Below are 18,267 nucleotides of genomic sequence, written 5' to 3'. Positions count from 1 at the left end.
TCCCATGGTGCAGAGGGGCAGTTCCCAAGAACAAGAGTAAGCAGACTGCAGGGTCCTGCCTTTGGGGGTCAGGGGGGTGGGGTAGGCAGTCCCGTTTAAGTGGATCTGAGGAGCTGAGTAAGGGGTGACTGGAGCCAGACAGCAAAGCAGAATGGGGTCCTGCTTACGACAGGAGCGTGGAAGAGCCTAGAGCGAAGCTGACACCAGCCGGTCATGAGGGTTGTACTTGTTTAGATTTCAGTGTGTTCGTCGCACACATCACGTAGGACACATTGGCCGCCTGCGCCTCATCGGGTGGGTCCCCCCCCCCGCAGAAGGATCACTGGATTTGGATTCATTTGCTGGGGTAGAGTAAGCACGGTCTGTTTTAAAACTGCATGAATACTTTGAACTTGCTTTTGCAAACTATTGCCAAAAGAATGGTGTTGGCAGGGAGGGTGTGCTGAGCTCGGAGAGACGCACTATCCTTATGAAAGGAGTGGCTTGCTCCGAAGCAGGGTGGCTGGCTCTGAGGAACGTAGCAAGCACAGTTCCACTGTCTCCTCATGCCCCCTGCCTCTGATGGGGCCTCCAATGGGACAGCCACCTGCTAGACAGGGTTCTGTTTTCACCGGGCTCGGGGACACAAGAGTAAAGAACTCTGCAGTAATACCGTGAGACTCACTGTCAATGCTTACTGCCCTTGTGTACATTTCCTTCTGAGCTTGTTTATCCTGAGGAGGCATAGGGGTTCCTTTTTAAAGTTCATTTTATCTTCGTGTGTGCGTGCGTGCGTGCGTGCGTGTGTGTGTGTGTGTGTGTGCGCGCATATGTGGATGCGTGCGTGCGTGCGTGCACGCACATGTCACAACACACGTACAGAAGTCAGAGGACAACTTTTGGGAGTTGGGTGCTCTCCTTTCATTGTGGGTTTGGGGGATCAAACTTGGGTTGTCAGGTTTGTGCGGCATTTATCCATTGACTCAGTTTACCCATTGAGTCACCTTCTGGCCTAGATAGAAGACTTTAAAGGGCCCTGAGGGTGTGTGGTAGAAACGTGTGCTGAGGAAGGACCTGGTATACAGTTCTGCTCTTCCTCTGTCTTCTCTCTGTAGCTTCAGGTATGTCCTGCAGCAGCCTGGCCTTAGATGCTCACCAGAGTGCTTTGTTTATGCTTGAAGCCAATGTAGTAAGGCTAGAGCCGATCGTGTGACTTGAGTTCCCCCTGGCAGCCATCTGCTGGAATGTATGCCAATGGGCAGGGGCCGTAGATGCAACTGCAATCCTTTGTGTTGAGTTTCTGTGCTTGAGCAGTGTTTCCCTCATAACTTTGAGCTTGTTAAAGATAGGAACAATGTTTTCTTTATCTCTGTGCCCCATTTACCCAAGATGGTGCTTGGCACAGACTGATTCTAGTAAATGAAACACTGGGAGCCAGAGATGGTAGATGACTTGTGTGTAAGTCTCATCATGCATGTGTGAAGTTGCTCAACATATTTATTAGCTGAAGTTAAGTTTGGTTAGTGCGTTATTTCATTCGGGTGTGTGTGTGCATAATGTGTGCACCAGTTAGTGTGTCTCTGCACATGTGTGCATGTGAAGGCCAGAGGCTGACATTAAGTGCCTTTCTCAGTTGCATTCCACTTCATTTTTTAAATATATATATTTATTTTATGTTCACTGGTGTTTTGCCTCATGTATGTCTGTGTGAGGGTATCAGAAGGCAGATGTGAGCTGCCATGTGAATGTTGGGAATTGAACCCAGGTCCTCTGGAAGAACAGCCAGTGCTCTTAACCACTGAGCCGTCTCTCCAGCCCCTCCTCTTCAGTTTTTGAGATGACCTCTCACCGAATCTGGAGTTCACCCAATCAGCTAGTCTGGCTAGCCAGTGAGCCCCAGGGGTCTTCCGATCTCCATCAGGCCCCCTGTGTTGTAATGCACTCCTCCCTCTTATACCTCCTACCGACTACCAAGTTGCTGGAATTACAGATATACACCATGCCCAGATTTTTTTTTTCCAAGTCAGGGTTTCTCTGTGGCTTTGGAGGCTGTCCTGGAACTAGCTCTTGTAGACCAGGCTGGTCTCGAACTCACAGAGATCTGCCTGTCTCTGCCTCCCGAGTGTTGGGATTAAAGGCGTGCACCACCAACACCCAGCCACATGTCCAGATTTTTATGTGAGTCCTAGGGACCCAAATTTAGTTTCTAATGCTTACACAGTGAGCACACTACCAGATGAGCTATCTCCAGCCTCTGCCTCCTCTTTAAATAGATTCTCACCCTGTTTGCTAGGATGGCTTGAATTCCACTCACTGGGAAGCTTAGGCTGGTCTTGAGCTCAAAGTAATCTAACTGTCTCATCCTCCAGAATTTTAGGATTACATATGTAGCCACCATGCCAGGTTGGTATTTTATATCCTTAGTGGGAAATATATTTTAAAAATCTTCACCCCATCTTCATCCACCAGTGCTATGAGTAGGATTTGGCAAAGTGCTGTGCAGTTACTCAGCGGTGCCCTTTATGTAGCTGCCCTGATGAATCCTGGATCAAGTCAAGACTTTGAAGAAACTACTCAATAAGTAAAAGTGTTCTGGTGAATTGAAATTGGACTAGGTCTCCCGAATAGTTTTGCCCCCTTTTCTCAAGAGAAAAGACTCAGAGGAGAAGCTTTTGTGGTTTGATTTTGCTTATCTGTTTATTTGGGGTTTTGTTTTTGTGTGTGTTTGTGTCAGGGTCATGTGTAGCCCAGGGTGATCTTAACTTCTGATTTTCCTATTCCCACCCCCTAAATTCTGGGGTGACAGGTGTATACCATCATGTTGTTTTTACTTCCTCACAGCGGCTGTGCCTTAATTTACTGCTATTTCAGCCAGTAATTGCGACTCCGCAGTTACAGCCTGCTTCTCTGAAAGTGGCCTGTCTGTTGCCGCTTGGTAGCTTTAACTCAATCTCTATTGTTCTATTTATTAGTAAGACTCAAGATTCAAAGGCTGGGGTGACAACCTGCTAGCTCAGAGAGGTTGAGTAGCAACTAGCTGACCCTGTCTCCTTGCTGATGTCTCTCTCCCCAAGAGAGCACCTTCCGCTCTGCCAAACAAAAAAACTGCCGCTCCAAATCCCTCCCTACTATTACTTCCTGTGTCTCCCATACTCTCTCTGATGCTCTATGATTGCTTCCTGTCAACTAGTAGCTAATTTAGCCTCCTGACCCAAGGTTAGTTTTATTTAATTAATACAAATGCAAACTCAGGGTTCACAGTGTGGTCTTATAGCCCCCAACACTGTCGTTCATGGTTTATGCAGTGATGGGTTAAACACATGGTTTCATGCTTTCTAGGCAAGTGTTCTGCCAGCTGAGCTACATTCCCAACTGTGTTTTGCTTTCAAACCATCTTTTGATTCTTACTGTTAACAGTCTGGGAGGGAGTTTGGAAGGGAGATTGGAATGACTGACTGGATGGTAATTCTAGAGTCCTGTTTGCATTCAGGATTCCGGAAAGTTTTGCAGAAAGTGATTTCATTTACTGTTCATCACAGGAGGATCGTCACCTTCCTAGCAACTGAGTTTGACTCTAAGCATGAACTCTTTCTCCTTGGTCATAGGCAGAGTACCCCTCCCCCACCCTATCTTAGGGGAGCCTCACTTTTTGACCATGTGGTGGTTCTTTTTATCTTGTCTCCTGAATGGGACAAACGCCAGTGGCGTTTGGGGGACAGACAGACAGACTGGCCATGTGGAGGAGACGGGGAGAAGGCAGGCCATGGGTACATGCTGCAGTGTAACGTCCTCCATTGCTCCTTGCTTTTGTAGGGTAAGGAAACCTGTGTGGGTACCAACAATCAAAGCTACATCTGTGACACAGGACACTGCTGTGGACAGTCTCAGTGCTGCAACTACTACTATGAACTCTGGTGTAAGTCCTTGTCCAGGGGGTTCTTGGCATCCCAGGGTCCCGGTTACTGCCTCTGCTCCTTGGGAAACCGCGGGCTGGCCAGCCTTTTCTGATTCTCTTGGGGACAGTGTTGGTGAGTAGAATCTGGTTCTGGGTTGCGGAAGTGAGGAGGAGGGCTTGGGCACCCTCTGGGCACCGTGGGCTGAAGACGGGCGTACAGTCGGCCTCTTTGGAGGTCAAGGTTGTTAGACAGCGCTCCTGCCGAACACACTTTGTACCCTGATCTTTTTAGAGCTCAGATGAGACAGTGTTGACTGCCAGACAGAGTGGGAGGATGGGAGCCCTTAGGGCAGAGCAGCTCAGGTGACAGGCGCTGCGGTGGTTCCCACAGCTGTTTCTCAAAAGAAGCAACTGTGGACTGTTTGCCTAGACGCTTCTGATCCCTCCCTCCTGTTCCATATAAAATCAGATGTTGGACTGACTTGTCAAGCCATGCCCTTACACCCACTGTCACCTATGGGCCTCTTTCTCTCCCTTCACCCACTCCCAGTCAGTGATGTAGTAGGAAAGCAGCTAGGACTTGTATTTGATCTGGCAAGGAAATTGGACCCCTGGCTGGGAAGTCTCGCTCCCTGTGAAATGCACTGGTCTTTGGAAGCCAGCATGGGTGGGTCCTTCAAATAGGACCTCTTCCTCGTCCTTCCCTTTCCAGGACTGAGGCCACCCAGCTACAGTTCAGTGTAGGAAAGGACAGGGCTTCGAGATCCCCACCAAGCCTCCATGTATATAAGCAAAAGGAAGGCACAGAATTGCTATTTTAGATGGGGCGGGGTCGAGAAACTGACTGAAGAACTCCAGGTGCCAAGCAGGTGGACGCGCTGTGTTTAAATGTTTTAAAGTGCAGATAACCACAGGGTCAAATTCTCCCTCCCACCCCTTGTCAAAACAAAAGGCGAAGTTGGCCTGCCAAAATGCACAGAGCTCCAGTTTGTTTTGCTGGGGCCCGGGCCCAGCCGGCACCACTTACGGAAAGAAATGGCGTTGCTGATGGCCCCATCTCAGATTGACAGAGCCTCCTGGGCTGCGGGGGAGAGCAGACTCAGAGGCCACCAAAACTGGGTCACCAAAGCCAGGGCCAAGAGGTGGGCCAGTGGCAAGGACCGGGAGAAGCAAGTGGCAGGAAGATTGTGTGGGAAGAGGGACGTCTGTCTCATTACCTTCCCGGCTTCTGTGGGCCGTGGAGACAGCAGACTGAGACAATTCAAAGTCTGCCCAGGGGTGGCCTCGGGCAGGAGATGCCCAGTGTATGTTTTTCTGTCCCTCTCAGGAAATCCTTAGGTTTTCCTCCTTATTTGAGGCCTCGCCTTTTCAAGACGTGGATAGGAGAGGACCTGGGGGTTGGAATGAGCTGTGAAGTTCTCAACAAAACTACACTTGCTGTTTTGTTGTTTCTTTTGGCTTTTGTTTGCTTTTTTAAGATATATTTTTTGTATATAGTTGGTCTGGAAATTGTGGTGTAGCTTGGGCTGGCCGTGAGTTCTAAATTCTGTTACCTCTGCCTCCCAAGTGCTGAAAAAATACACTTCTTGTGGTTTTAACCCATGTCCCCTCTCACTGCCTTTCAATTTTGCCAGAAATGCAAAAGTGACCAGCTTTGAGTTGGCTTCCCACCTCTTGCCCCCCTTTCTGTGGGAGAGAAAAATGAGCCAGTAACTGCTGGCAAGGTCAGACGAGGCACCCCTTCATTTCACAAGAAAGGGCCTGGGGGAAATGCCGTTCCCAGCAGCCCTTTTACCTCTACTAAACTAAACTTGCCTGTGTCCTGAGGACTGCAGAACAATGTACCAACCCACAGGCACATGCTGACCTTGAGTTTTGTCCGGCAGGCTTTCAGGGTGCTGTAATCTGAAGCAGTCCCTGGGCCTCTGTGAGGTGGGAATAGACGCTCCTGAAGCCCAGTGTCTGACACCACAGAAACCTGGGTTTGTGCTTGGGTTCATTGTGCTGCCCGTCAGCCTGTATCCCAGGGGTCTTAGACCACGGTTCGTAGCAGAGGCGTATGTAAACACAGATTTCCAGGCCCTGCTCCCTTCAGGTCTGAGCCAGACCCGAGAGTTTGCAATTCTAGCAAGCTCTTATCTGATGCCTTGGCCTCGCCTGGTTCAGAAATGGGTGAGGGCATAATTCTTGCACTGGGAGGCAGTCAGCAGAGGCAATGCTGTGTGAGCTAGCAGCAGAGACGCGCGCCACGGGTGTGCCGCGTCTGCCAGTTCACCTTCAGAAGGGATATGCGTTGGCCAGCTGAGATCTGGGGGTGGGTGTGAAAAGGTGGCCTTGCAAATGCACCTTAGTGGTCCAGGGGACTGACACACATTCCGGAGGCTGCTCTTAGCCAAGGCTCTGTAGGAAAGAGCCGTTGTCCCGAGCCTGCGGGGCTCATCTAGGAGAGGCGGATATAGGAAACTTTTGTAGACAGTTAAGTAGGGTCTGCATCTGTGTGGTACTCACATTGTTCCCTTGTCTTGGGGCTGGAAGCGTTCAGAAATCACTCGTTTGTAGCTGAGAAGTGGCTGCCACTCTCCATCTCAGGTTCTCTAAGGGCTGAGCTGGAAGGAGGGAGGGGCACGGGCCATAGAGTCACAAACGGCCTGCTTGATGTCCCTGAAATAGATCCAGCAAGGAGGCCGAGGAAATCCGGGAGTACCCTCAAAGCCAACCCCCCCAAAAAAGTCTGAAGCAAGGGTTCCCAGCTCTTGTCTGCAGCTCCTTTCCATTCCCCAGACCACATTTTCCAGAAGAAGTCAAAGCTGGACTTTGTGTCCCTGAGATGTCAGGTTTCCCTGGTTTTCTGAGATGACGGGAAAGAGACTGTAGTTCACTTAATGCTAATGGCCAATACCTACCTGCTGGGTTATTTTAATTAGTATATAGGAAACTGTCCATATTTGTGGGACACTATGTGATTGGTATTTCAACACATGCACAAGGAGAAGTTAACTGTATTTCTCTTTTCAGTTTATCTTAGAAACACAGTTGAGCTGATGTTAAGGCCAGCCTAAGGCATTTAGAAACACAGCTGAGCTGATGTTAAGGCCAGCCTAAGGCATTTAGAAACACAGTTGAGCTGATGTTAAGGCCAGCCTAAGGCATTTAGAAACACAGTTGAGCTGATGTTAAGGCCAACCTAAGGCATTTAGAAACACAGTTGAGCTGATGTTAAGGCCAGCCTAAGGCATTCAGCTCTTGAGCACATTGACTGCCAGGGAGCACCCTTCCAAGCCCTTGTTGGAGCACAGCTCCCTTAGTGGTCCAGGACGCGGGCAGGGTGGTCAGAGCGAGACGGCTCATATCAGCGGCCCGGCACCTTGTTCACAGCAGGGGCTCAATAAATAGGAGTGGCCTGAGTTTTCCACAGAATTCTGCCAAGAACAGAACCTCGAAGCAGACTTTGGCCCTGATCCTAACCCATGTTTTTTATGGAATAGTTGTCAGGGAGGGGTCAAAGAGGGTTTCAAGGAAATCCTTGCCATCTGTGGTTATGCCTGTAACAGCAACAGCTATAATAATAAGCCTGGGATTGCACAGGCACAATTGGAGTGTACATGTGTTACCTCGGGTCTTAAAACAATCAGATTCATCGGAGACCAGAGACCATTGTTCTCCCCACTTTACAGACAAGGGGAATAGAAACAAAACCCCCAGGGTCCCAGGTTGTTGAGAACTGGGATCCGAACCTGTGTAGCTGTGGTCACCCTTACAGGACAGTTGGCTTCAAGTTCAGATGACATTGCAAGCTCCTGGAATCTTCTTTTCCCAAATTCAGGAATTTTGAGTAGGGCTGAGGTTCCTGATGAGAGCTGTCAGGCCATGGGAGGCTCTCCTATCACGTGAGAGGAAGGGGGGCTAACTGTGCTCTGGCTTCCTGGTGGGGAATTTCCTGTCAGTCGAGGAGTGGTGTTTTCCCGAGTCTGTCCTCAACTCTGGGGCACATGACTCAGTTCCTACATGGGACTGTGATTGTTTTTAAAAACATGTTTTCCATTTAGCTTAGCATGACATGCTCCACACAGCAAGGTCATAACTTGGAGAGACAGGGAGGAGTCCTCTGGCTTGGTGTGTGTTTGGGGAGCATAGGATAGAGTTGTTTTGTTTTGTGCTCTCGTATGCCTTTGATTTGACTCAGCTTCTCAAAAGTTTCTTCCCGGCAGGCATGCTAGCACACACCTGTAATCCCAGCACTTGGGAAGCTGAGGCCCCAAGTTTGACACCAGCTAGCTACAGTTAACCATAACAATATCCTGTCTTAAAAACAAAAGCAATAAAACATACCTTCTTCTGAAAGTTTGCTAAATTTTAAAAATTAGTTCAGCCCCATTGGGACTAATCTGATAGCCGACCACTGCTTAAAGTAACTTTACAGCCTTTAATAGCATGATTCAGGGCAGCCCAGCAAATGGACCACGTCAGGTCCTCCTTCCTGGCAGATGGCACCAGCTCCTTGTCCATTTCTCTGTCCCTAGATTGACACCCAGTGTGCGGCAGGACCTCTTCTTTTTTTTTGGTTTTTTGTTTGTTTGTTTTTTGGTTTTTTTTTTTGGTTTTTTTTTTTCAAGACAGGGTTTCTCTGTATTGTTTTGGAGACTGTCCTGGAACTCACTCTGTAGACCAGGCTGGCCTCGAACTCACAGAGATCCGCCTGCCTCTGCCTCCCAAGTGCTGGGATTAAAGGCGTGCGCCACCACCGCCCGGCACGGCAGGACCTCTTCTACTGCTTGTGTTTGCCCTTGTTCTGAGCCACACAGATAGTGTCTAAGAGACGGTTTGCCCAGTTTGATACAAATGTGACATCACACAGCTGGTGTATGGCAGAGTTTTCCTTCCCATTAAGTGGGAGGTATGGGCTAAGGCTGCGGGTGTGGCTTACTGGTAGGGCATGTGTTTCCAGCATGCACGAGGTCCTGGATTCTGTTCCCAGGGCCATGACAAGGGATAAAGGAAAGAGAAGAGAGAGTCGGCGTGTGGAGTTTCACTAACAGTTGTTTCATTCGCTTCTGGTCTTCCTGATTTTTCCTTTTGTCTCTTCTGAAAAAAGAAAGCGTATCCTATGTTACTTCAGTTAAGGGGACCTCTGCCTTGTTTTATATCAAGAATCCCTTTCAGACTCCTCTTCATGAGGTGGCTAAGATGCTGATTCCAGACTGTCATGGTGGAAGGAGAGAACCAGCTCTACCAAGTTGCTGTCTCATGTTTGTATGTGTGCTGTGAGTGTGTACACAGAGCAAACACAAATGTAACGTGGTCTTTTAAATGCTTCCTGATAACTACTTACATCTCGAATAGAAAACCTGAAAGCACTCTGGCAGTTGGGGCAGGCTAGGTTTTGTTGCAGGAACACTCAGATGTCCAAAATCCTAGTGACGAAAAGCAACAGGTTTCTTTCTCACTCTTTGTTGTTGTTGTTGTTTTTGTTTTTTGAGACAGGATTTCTCTGTAGCTTTGGAGGCTGTCCTGGAACTCTCACTCTGTAGACCAGGCTGGCATCGAACTCACAGAGATCCTCCTGCCTCTGCCTCCCGAGTGCTGGAGTTAAAGGCGTGCGCACCAACACCCAGCCTTCTTTCTCACTCTTAACTGTTGTCCATGGAAGGGGGTTGGGCTTTGTTCCCGCTTGAGTATGTCTTTATAGCCCAGAGCCAGAAGTGATTGACTGTCTGGAATGCTGGTGGAAAGCCAATGGACGGTTTCACACAAGAAACATTCTAGTCTCTAAATGACGTACCACTTATAGTTTCTGTCAGTAGATAGAATTAGTCCCATAACTTCCCACACACACCACATAGAGACCAGGAAGTCCAGCCCTACCTATGCATCCAAAGGCAGAGAGCCAGGGATCTCTGGTGAACGTGAAAAGGGGTGTGTGGGATTTCTCTTGTTTGCTGAGACAGCCTGGGTTGACTCGGAACCGGAGATCTTGCCTCCATGCTAGAGCACCAGGTTACAGGCATGCGTCAACACCTGGCCGAGGTTTTCTTTACTGATAGTGGAGTCTAAAGCAATAGCTATGAAAGCCGAGAATAATGCCTTGGATCACATATATTAAAGCCTAGAAAATGGAGAAGACGAGGAAATCCTGGGGAAATGATCCAAGTAAAAATAACATTAGATGCCGATTTTAAAGTTGAGCTGTGGGGTGGAGTAGGCGTAGGGGAGCAGAGGGCTTAGTGGCAGCATGCTCACTTAGCGTTTTGAGGTATGGGGGTGGGGGAGAAAATGATGGCCCAGAGCAGGGGCTCTCAGTCTGTGGGCTGTGACCGTCAGCAAACACATTGATATGGTCATAGGAACTGAGAACGCTGCTCGTTAGCAAAATTACGGTTATGAAGTAGCAACAAAAGCAATTTATGATTGGGGGTCACCACAACATGAGGAACTGTGTTGAAGGGTTGCAGCATTAGTAGGAAGGTTGAGAATCGCTGGCTAGGAGAGATCAGCTGTTAAGAGCACTTGCTGCTCTCCAGGTGACTGGAGTTCAGTTCACAAGTGTGACTCCAGCTCCAGGGGATCCAGCGCCCTCTTCTGGGCCAGTGAGATGTCTCAATGGGTAAAGGCACTGGCCTCCAAGGCTGACAGCCTAGAACCAGCACCCCAAAGTTATTCATGAACCCCACAAGCTGCACGCACGCGCGCACACACATATTTTAAAATACAAAGGGAATCCCAGCATTTGGGATGTGAAGGCAAAAGGATCAGGAGTTTGGCCCACTTGGGCTACATGAGAGCCTGTCTCAAAACAAAAACAACAATAAACTAGACAGAGAGCAAGAATAGTTCTTCTTATTCAGTGACCCTCACCTTAGGGCTGTTTATCAGATGAACTTTTGAGGGAAAAAAAAGTTCTCTTTACAAAGTATGTGCACATCCTGGGAACATTAGGGAAAAACAAAACCAAACCAGGCCCAGAAAACCCACTGGGCTGTTGTCTCCTAGAGCAGCTTCCAGATGCCCCCTCTCACCAGCTCACTTTTTCTGACTGTATAACCTATATTTTATTGTTTTATTTGTTTGTTTTCTAAGTTTGTGGTGTTAGGAATTTAGAAGCCAGCCGGGTAGTATTGGTGTACACCTTTAATCCCAGCACTCAGGAGGCAGAGACAGGCGGATCTCAGTGAATCTGTTTGATAATTTCATGCCTACACATAATGTATTTTAATCAACTCAACCCTACACAATAATTTTTAGAAATAAATTTATCATTTGAAAAAAAATAAAGCCAGGTGGGAGGTGGTGGCACATAGCATCTAATCCCAGCACTCAGGAGGCAAGAGAATCTCCGAGTTTGAGACCAGCCTGATCTACAGAACCAGTTCCAGGACAGCCAGGGCTACACAGAAAAACTTTGTCTTGAAAAACCAACCCTGCCCCCCAAAAAGGACCCAGAAAAGACAAGTAAAAATAAAACTAGTCGCTTTTTAAAAACTGATTTTTTTCCTAGTCTCATAATTAAAAGAATAAAATAATTGAAAAAATCTTCAGGCAGTGATAGTGAACACCTCAGGCAGATCTGTGAGTTCAAAGCCAACCTGGCTTACAGAGTGAGTTCTAGGACAGCCAGGGCTATACAGAGAAGCCATGTCTCAAAAAAACAAACAAACAAAAGAAAATAAAGGCCTTAAGTTTCTCATAATGTTATCTCGTTATTTGGGGCTGGAGAGCTAGCTCAGTGGTGAAGGGCACTTGTTATCTTGTTAAAGACCTGGGTTCAGTTCGCAGCATCTGCATGGATTCTCACAACCATCTGTAACTCCAGTTCTAGGTGAGCCAACGCCCTCTCTGACAGCCAAGATGCAAGCGAACACTCACGCGTGCAAGCAAACACTCATACGTGCAAGCGAGCACTCACTCATGCGAGCGAGCACTCATGCATGCAAGTGAACACTCATGTGTGCAAGCAAACACTCACGCATGTTCATTTTTAAAAGTCACTGTTCTTGTGTTTTTCCTTTCAGTCTTTCTCCCATACACGTCTGTATAGATTTAGCAAAAGTGGACCATTTTAAAGCCTTTTCTATTCAAAATTGTGTTTCTATTCAATATGTGTTCGCATATTGGGGTTCGCTGAGACAGTGGGAGATGAGAGGGCCTTGGAGTGGAGGGAGAAAGGGAAGCTGCCGCGTCCTCGGCCCACACAGGCTCGAGGGATGGGGGTGGGCAGTGTGTTGTCGAGGCTGCGGGAGATGGAATTGTACTGGATTATAGATAGTGCAGGAAGTCATTTACACTCTCCAGGGAAGAGAGGGGCCCAAGGCAATTCAAACTTTTCCATCTCCCCGTTTAATGATCGCAGCTTGCAGAGGCACACATGAAAAGCCCCGTCTTGTTTCACATCAAGTGAACCTAAGAAATTTTTTTCCTTTTGGCTTTTCAAGGCAGGGTTTGTCTATGTAGCTCTGGCTGTCCTGGAACTTGCTTTATAGACCTGGAACTCACAGGCTGGCCTGGAACTCACAGAGATCCGCCTGCCTCTGCCTCCCCAGTGCTGGGATTAAAGGCGTGCGCCACCAACGCCCGGCCTCAGAGTTCTCACATGGAGGCTGCACCGCAGTCCTCTGCAGCTGCTGAGCTTCTGCACAGGGGCAGGGCGGGAAGACAGGTGCCAAGACAGTCTAAAGTGTTCTGTCCAAGATCTCTTATTCATGCCCACCACATTTACAATATAAATATTCCTTTCCTTTTGTCCCGGTCGGCCATCTTTCCCTGAGGTAGATACATTTTGAACCCGGGACGTGGCATATGGTGACAGGGTGAGGCGTGACTGGCGGCGTCGAGACCTCGTTTGGGAGCTGCCCGTCCCGCTGGTCCTCACTGCGTGCGCGCCTCTGTCTTGTTCTCCACCTTGCAGGGTTCTGGCTGGTGTGGACCGTCATCATCATACTGAGCTGCTGCTGTGTCTGCCACCACCGCCGAGCCAAGCACCGCCTTCAGGCCCAGCAGCGGCAACATGAAATCAACCTGATCGCCTACCGGGAAGCCCACAACTACACAGCGCTGCCTTTCTACTTCAGTACGTTCCGACACAGGTCCCCACCCCCCTCCCCAACTTAGTCCTACAGAGCCTGGACCCGAGTGGTCCATCAGTGGCTGGGCCCCGGGGGAAGGTTGCCCCCATTGCCCCACCCAGGGTCTCCAGAGGATCACACAGAGGATCAGGCTATAGTTGTGGTCCCCAAGTCCTTGGGACCATTCCCAAGCTCACAGCAGCTAGGTCTCGGATCCTTTAACAGGCTCTCATACATACATACTTACATACGTACATACAATATATATGCATATATTTTATACATACATATATAAATTAATACAGGGTCTCATGTAGCCCAGACTGACCTCAGATTCCCTATGGAGCCCGAGAATGGCCTTGAACTGGATTTTTTTTTAAGGCACATAGTCAATGGAAGTTTAATTTTCGTGGCTTGGGACCTGGTACTCATTGACCTGGATTGCTCCTGTTTGGCTTGCTGTCCCTTATAGAGTCTTCATGGAAGAGGCAGATAGAAGGGGTGTCATTGGGACTTTGTGAGAGCTTAGACACTTGGTGATGTAACTGAAATCCTTGTAGCGGAATTCCCCATACCGCGCCCTCACAGGATCCGTGGAGGCCCCGACAAGGCATCTTGTCCTAAGCCATCTGGCACATTATACAAAATAATGAATGGCGTCACAGATGTTTGGACTTCGTAGCTGAACGAGTTATTTGCTTAGCATGGTGTCTTACGTATAGCAAGTTCTCAGTAAATGCTAGCGGCTGCTGTTAGGGTTCTGAATAAGATGATTCGGGCCTCTAGTCATTCAGCACGTTCAGGAGGAAACTCACCCCTGACTGGTAACCCACCACTCCTGAGCCAAGTCAGGATTCAGCCTGTTTTGCCGTTCCAGATTATCTTCAACCTCACTGTAGTCAAAGAGGCAATCTGGATTTCTGATCTTCGGGAAAGATCCCCTGTACATGAGATATCTGAGGGGTAGGAAAAAGTGTGTGGTCCACAATGCTTGCGTTAGGCCCTTGACTGTGCTCTAAGGACAGAGGGAGGATACAGTCTGAGCAAGAAGTGTGGGGCCAGCGCTGGAGAGAGAGCTCAGTGGTTAGAGAGAGCATGTACCAATTTTGCTTATGACCCAAATTTAGTTCCCCCGACCATAGATCACAGTCAGGTTCAGGCCATCAAACGCCCTCTTCTGGCAGCCTTAGGTACTGCATTTAAGTGTATATTCTCACACTCTCCTTTCTCTACTCCCCCTTCCCCATACAAAATTAAAAATTAGAAGCTTTTTAAAAGAAAGAAGCGCGGGGCTTGTGTGTCCCGGGAAACAGGTCCATTCTAGGAAGGATTTGTCTCCTAGCCAGCTCGCCACACCTGCCTCCCTTGTCCCTTAACCCCGGGAAGGTCCTTGCTGTGGCAGCTGCATCAGGAAACGTCATCAGGTCACAGCCACACTGTCCTTCCCCTAGGCCTGTGGTTCCCAACCTATGACCCTTTCATAGGCATCGCGTGTAGGATGTCCTACATAACATTTATGTGACGATTCATAACGGCAGTGAGTTTATACTCCGTTGGGGGCGAGCACAACATGAGACACTGCTAACGGGTGGCTGACTGCTCTGGGAAGTTACGGTCCCTTCCCGTTACAGCTAAGAGCCAACACGGCCACTGCTTGATGGCCGTGCTGCAGAGGTTGGAGGGGACGATATTATGTTTAGTGTGAGCTTTGCCAGGGTGCTGGCCAATGCAGTAACTTCTCCTCCCTACCTCCCTGTTTTAGGGTTTTTGCCAAACTATTTACTACCTCCTTATGAGGAAGTGGTGAACAGACCTCCAACTCCTCCCCCACCGTACAGTGCCTTCCAGCTACAACAGCAGCAGCTGCTGCCTCCTCAGGGTGGCCCTGCAGGTGGCGTCCCCCCAGGCGCTGACCCGCCCCAGGGCCCCCAGGGAGGGCAGAGCAGTCCTTTGTCTGGATCCAGTAGAAGCAGCACAAGACCCCCGAGTGTCGCCGACCCTCAGCCCTCTGAAGTGCCCGCGGACCGGGCAGCCACCAAAGCACCTGGAATGGAATCCGGTGGCTCAGTGGCCAGCCGTGGGGAGCTGGCCCCGGGGGCCTTCCTGGACAGGGATTCAGAGTGTGAGGAAGAGCTACTGAAGGGATCGAGTCTGGAGCATGGCGGCGTACCCCCCGACGGCACAGACAAGACACCTGGCAGGCATCGCCGCTTCACAGGTGACTCGGGCATTGAGGTGTGTGTGTGCAACCGGGGCCACCACGAGGACAGCCTCAAGGAGTTCAATACACTCATAGATGACGCCCTGGATGGGCCCCTGGACTTCTGTGACAGTTGTCACGTCCGGCCTCCTGTTGACGAAGAGGAAGGGCTCTGCCTGTCACCTGAGGAGCAGGCTCGAGAGCCGGGGCATCCCCACCTGCCACGGCCGCCTGCCTGCCTGCTGCTAAACACCATCAATGAACAGGACTCGCCAAACTCACAGCACAGCAGCTCCCCCAGCTAGAACAGGCCCTGCCTGCACCCGAGAGCTCGACAGACAACCAGGGTAGGGGACACCCACACGAGAAGCATTAAGTGACTTCAGACGTGGCACAACCACTTTCTATTTTATTTTTTCCCTCCTGTCCCACTCTTCCCACATCTCCAGGTACAAGTTTGGGGTGTGGCTGCCTCGTCCCCCACAAAGTCACAGTGTTGTAGAAGACTGAGGCTCTGGTTCTGGGACTCATTCTGCACCCCCATTTCCAGAGCTGTGTCTCGCCTACCTGCTTGGCTGAGAAACAAGGGTCTGGAAAGCCCCAGGACTGGGGCCGGGCTGGGTTCTGAGATGGCTCTTGCTGTCTGAGTGGATTCGTAAGAGAATTTCGCTGTGTCTCAGTCTGGGAGAGACAGTTTATCTTGGCCCTGGGTGAAGAAGGAAACCCTCAGGGGCCTGAGACTGTCACCTGCGGCTGTCACCGGCAGCTGCCAGTGTCTGCAGAGCTGGCATTGGTCTAATCCTGTGGAAGGGTGAGAGCTGATGGACGTGTTGGTAAGGGGCTGGCTGGTCTGGCAAGCCCCAGGTGGAGAGTACACCTCTGCATTGGAGAGGGGGCCCTTCTCCAATTGGCTGGCTTTGGCCTGGTTCAGGTGTAGGCGTTTATACTGTGTTCTTTATGTTTTCCTTGAAAAACAAATAACAGAGGCTAGCTGGAAAGAGGAAAGTGTCAGTGGGCAGGCAAGAATCCTCTTTTGGACAAAGGAATTCTGTAGCTGTCCCTGAGTTTCCAAGAGTCTGGCCACTGTTGGGCCAGAAGGAGAGTGTGGTAGTCCTGGGTCTTCTGTCAGTGGAGGCCTAAGTCTGATGTCTGGTAGAGATATGGCACCCTTCACCCCTGCCCTTTGTCTGTACTCAGAGGAGACCAGTGGTCCCTGGCCATCCTGAACACAGTCTGCAGTCTTTACCTGTCTTCTGTAAGCAGATGGACAGGGGAGGGTGTGGTCCTGGGCATGGCAGCCTTGTAGCTTGGCCCTCACACGGTATTTTTTCTTGAGTTATCCAAGACTGTTGTTAGTGTGTTTGTTCGTTTTAAACTGACCACTTGGAAAAACACCTTTGTTATCTGTGGTTCTCGTGGCTGCCTCTGCCCCGAGCCTGTTGGAGGGGGGTGTCTCACTCTCCTGGACAGCCGTGTTCCTGTCCCCTGGCTCTAGAGGCCCAGCCGTGGCTTGGGTAGGAAAAGGAACATAGAAGCAGCCGAAGCGAACATTCCCCGCCCAGCCTCATTCATACTAAGAGTTTGGCTCTCCCCTGCTCTTGAACGATGATATGTAGACGCGGCACTGTCGTTGTAGTGAGAAAAGGAAAGGAAGAAAAGAAAATCCGTATGTAATCACACAAACAAACCTGAGGCTGTGAGCTAGCGTGTGTCTGCATTTGGATGCCACAAACCAAAATCCTTGTCGAACAAAAGTGAAGTCTATACAGTGATGTTGGATGGTGTGTGTGTGTGTGTGTGTGTGTGTGTGTGTGTTCGTTCTCCATTGTGAGTGTGCAAGTTATCTGTGACCCCAAGCCCTGTGTTCCTGTGAAGATACTTTGAATGACCATTCTGCTCACGTTAACCCCGTGTTCGGAGCACATATGGCCCTCTCAAGGTAATTTATTTTACGCATTTACTGTTTACCGAACAAATGCCTGACTGTACTCGGGTGTCCCCGGCAGCGCCTGTGTTTGCCAGACTCTGCCCTCCAGGGAGAGGCTTCTTTCTCAGCTCAGCACTGCGATTTGCACACCGCCCCACGGACACTCGGGCCCGCATTCTGTTCCCTGGACGTGGAAGCATTCGGAACCCGTCCCTCCCCTTCTGCTGTGTTCAGACAGAAGCTTGATTGAGTCTTGAGTGACAAGCTTGGACTGGCTGTGGTTCAGACATCGACCTGCCCAGGAACACTGGGAGTCTCTGGCAGACGCCTTGATGCCACGAGCACGTACCTCCTCCGCCCAGGTCTAGAGGGTCGGTGTGTGGTCAGAGGGGCCGAGCTGCAACCCTCACACACCTTTCCCACTTCCTTCTTAAAATCCCAGACAACTCGAAACTGAATCTCCCCACACTCTAGTTAACTGGTGATTGGGTGGGACCCTCTCAAGTTCCTTTCCCCTGGCAGGATGGGGTGCTGGCGTGAGTGCGGACCGGCTTCCTGATGACCGAGCCAGTCTGGCCCCTGCTGCTTCAGGCCATGCTGGCGCTCAGAGCACAGGAAATACAAGTTAGGGGCCAGGGAGACTTGGCTGAGTTGGGTTTCCAGACAAATGGGAGGAGGGCTTGGTGCTACAGTCAGCTTTGCAGCCGCTAACACATTCCTGTGTGAGGCACATCAGCGTCCGTCAGTTATTGTGAATATGTGTATCTTAAGCAATAAGAGTCCGCTGCTCAGTGTCCTGGGCAGGCTGGGTGACGCTGGGTGACGCACACCCTGTGCTGTGACCGTTCTGAAGACAGAGTGGCTCTAACCACTGTGAGACGCCCTAATAAAATCAGTCCCAAACGTTCTGCTGCAGTTTTCTTTGCCACGCGTTAGTCCTTTCTCTTTCCCAGAATTCAGACATCAAACACCTTTGCCTTCTCTGTCCCAAGACCAAGTTGTGTCACATAGCAGCTCAGGGTTTCGGTCCTGAGAATGTTCTTCAAATTCCATTCATATCAGAACTTTGTGGCATGGATATGTTGAAATCCAATCCCAAAGGCAGAGACAAGTGTTGTCAGAGTCCCCAAAGCCAGGTTGGTTTGGGGACTTTATTTTTATCTTCTTAAGATTATTTTATATGTATGGATGTTTTGCATGCAGTAGTCAT

At 49.8% G+C, this 18,267-nt stretch overlaps 1 protein-coding gene across 6 annotated transcripts in view; it reads left to right on the top strand.

The window, feature by feature from the left end:
- Wbp1l (WW domain binding protein 1 like) overlaps positions 1–17,964 on the top strand; it is a 61,322-nt gene extending 43,358 nt beyond the window's left edge. For 3 of the 6 annotated variants that reach the window (XM_040743408.1, XM_040743409.1, XM_040743410.1), the window contains 3 exons: positions 3,793–3,895; positions 12,774–12,935; positions 14,693–17,964. In XM_040743408.1, the coding sequence (XP_040599342.1) occupies positions 3,793–3,895; positions 12,774–12,935; positions 14,693–15,435 (1,008 nt within the window). In that variant the 3' untranslated portion in view covers positions 15,436–17,964. Of the gene's footprint in view, positions 1–3,792; positions 4,008–12,773; positions 12,936–14,692 lie in introns of all 6 variants that reach the window. The other 3 variants (XM_040743407.1, XM_040743411.1, XM_040743412.1) reach the window with 1 other exon arrangement.
- The last annotated feature ends 303 nt before the right edge of the window (positions 17,965–18,267 follow it).

The sequence above is a fragment of the Mesocricetus auratus genome, unplaced genomic scaffold (genome assembly GCF_017639785.1).
Source record: "Mesocricetus auratus isolate SY011 unplaced genomic scaffold, BCM_Maur_2.0 Super-Scaffold_4256, whole genome shotgun sequence".
Lineage (NCBI taxonomy): Eukaryota > Metazoa > Chordata > Mammalia > Rodentia > Cricetidae > Mesocricetus > Mesocricetus auratus.
Note: the sequence above shows the minus strand (reverse complement) of the source record. Positions and strands in the feature narration are given on the sequence as shown.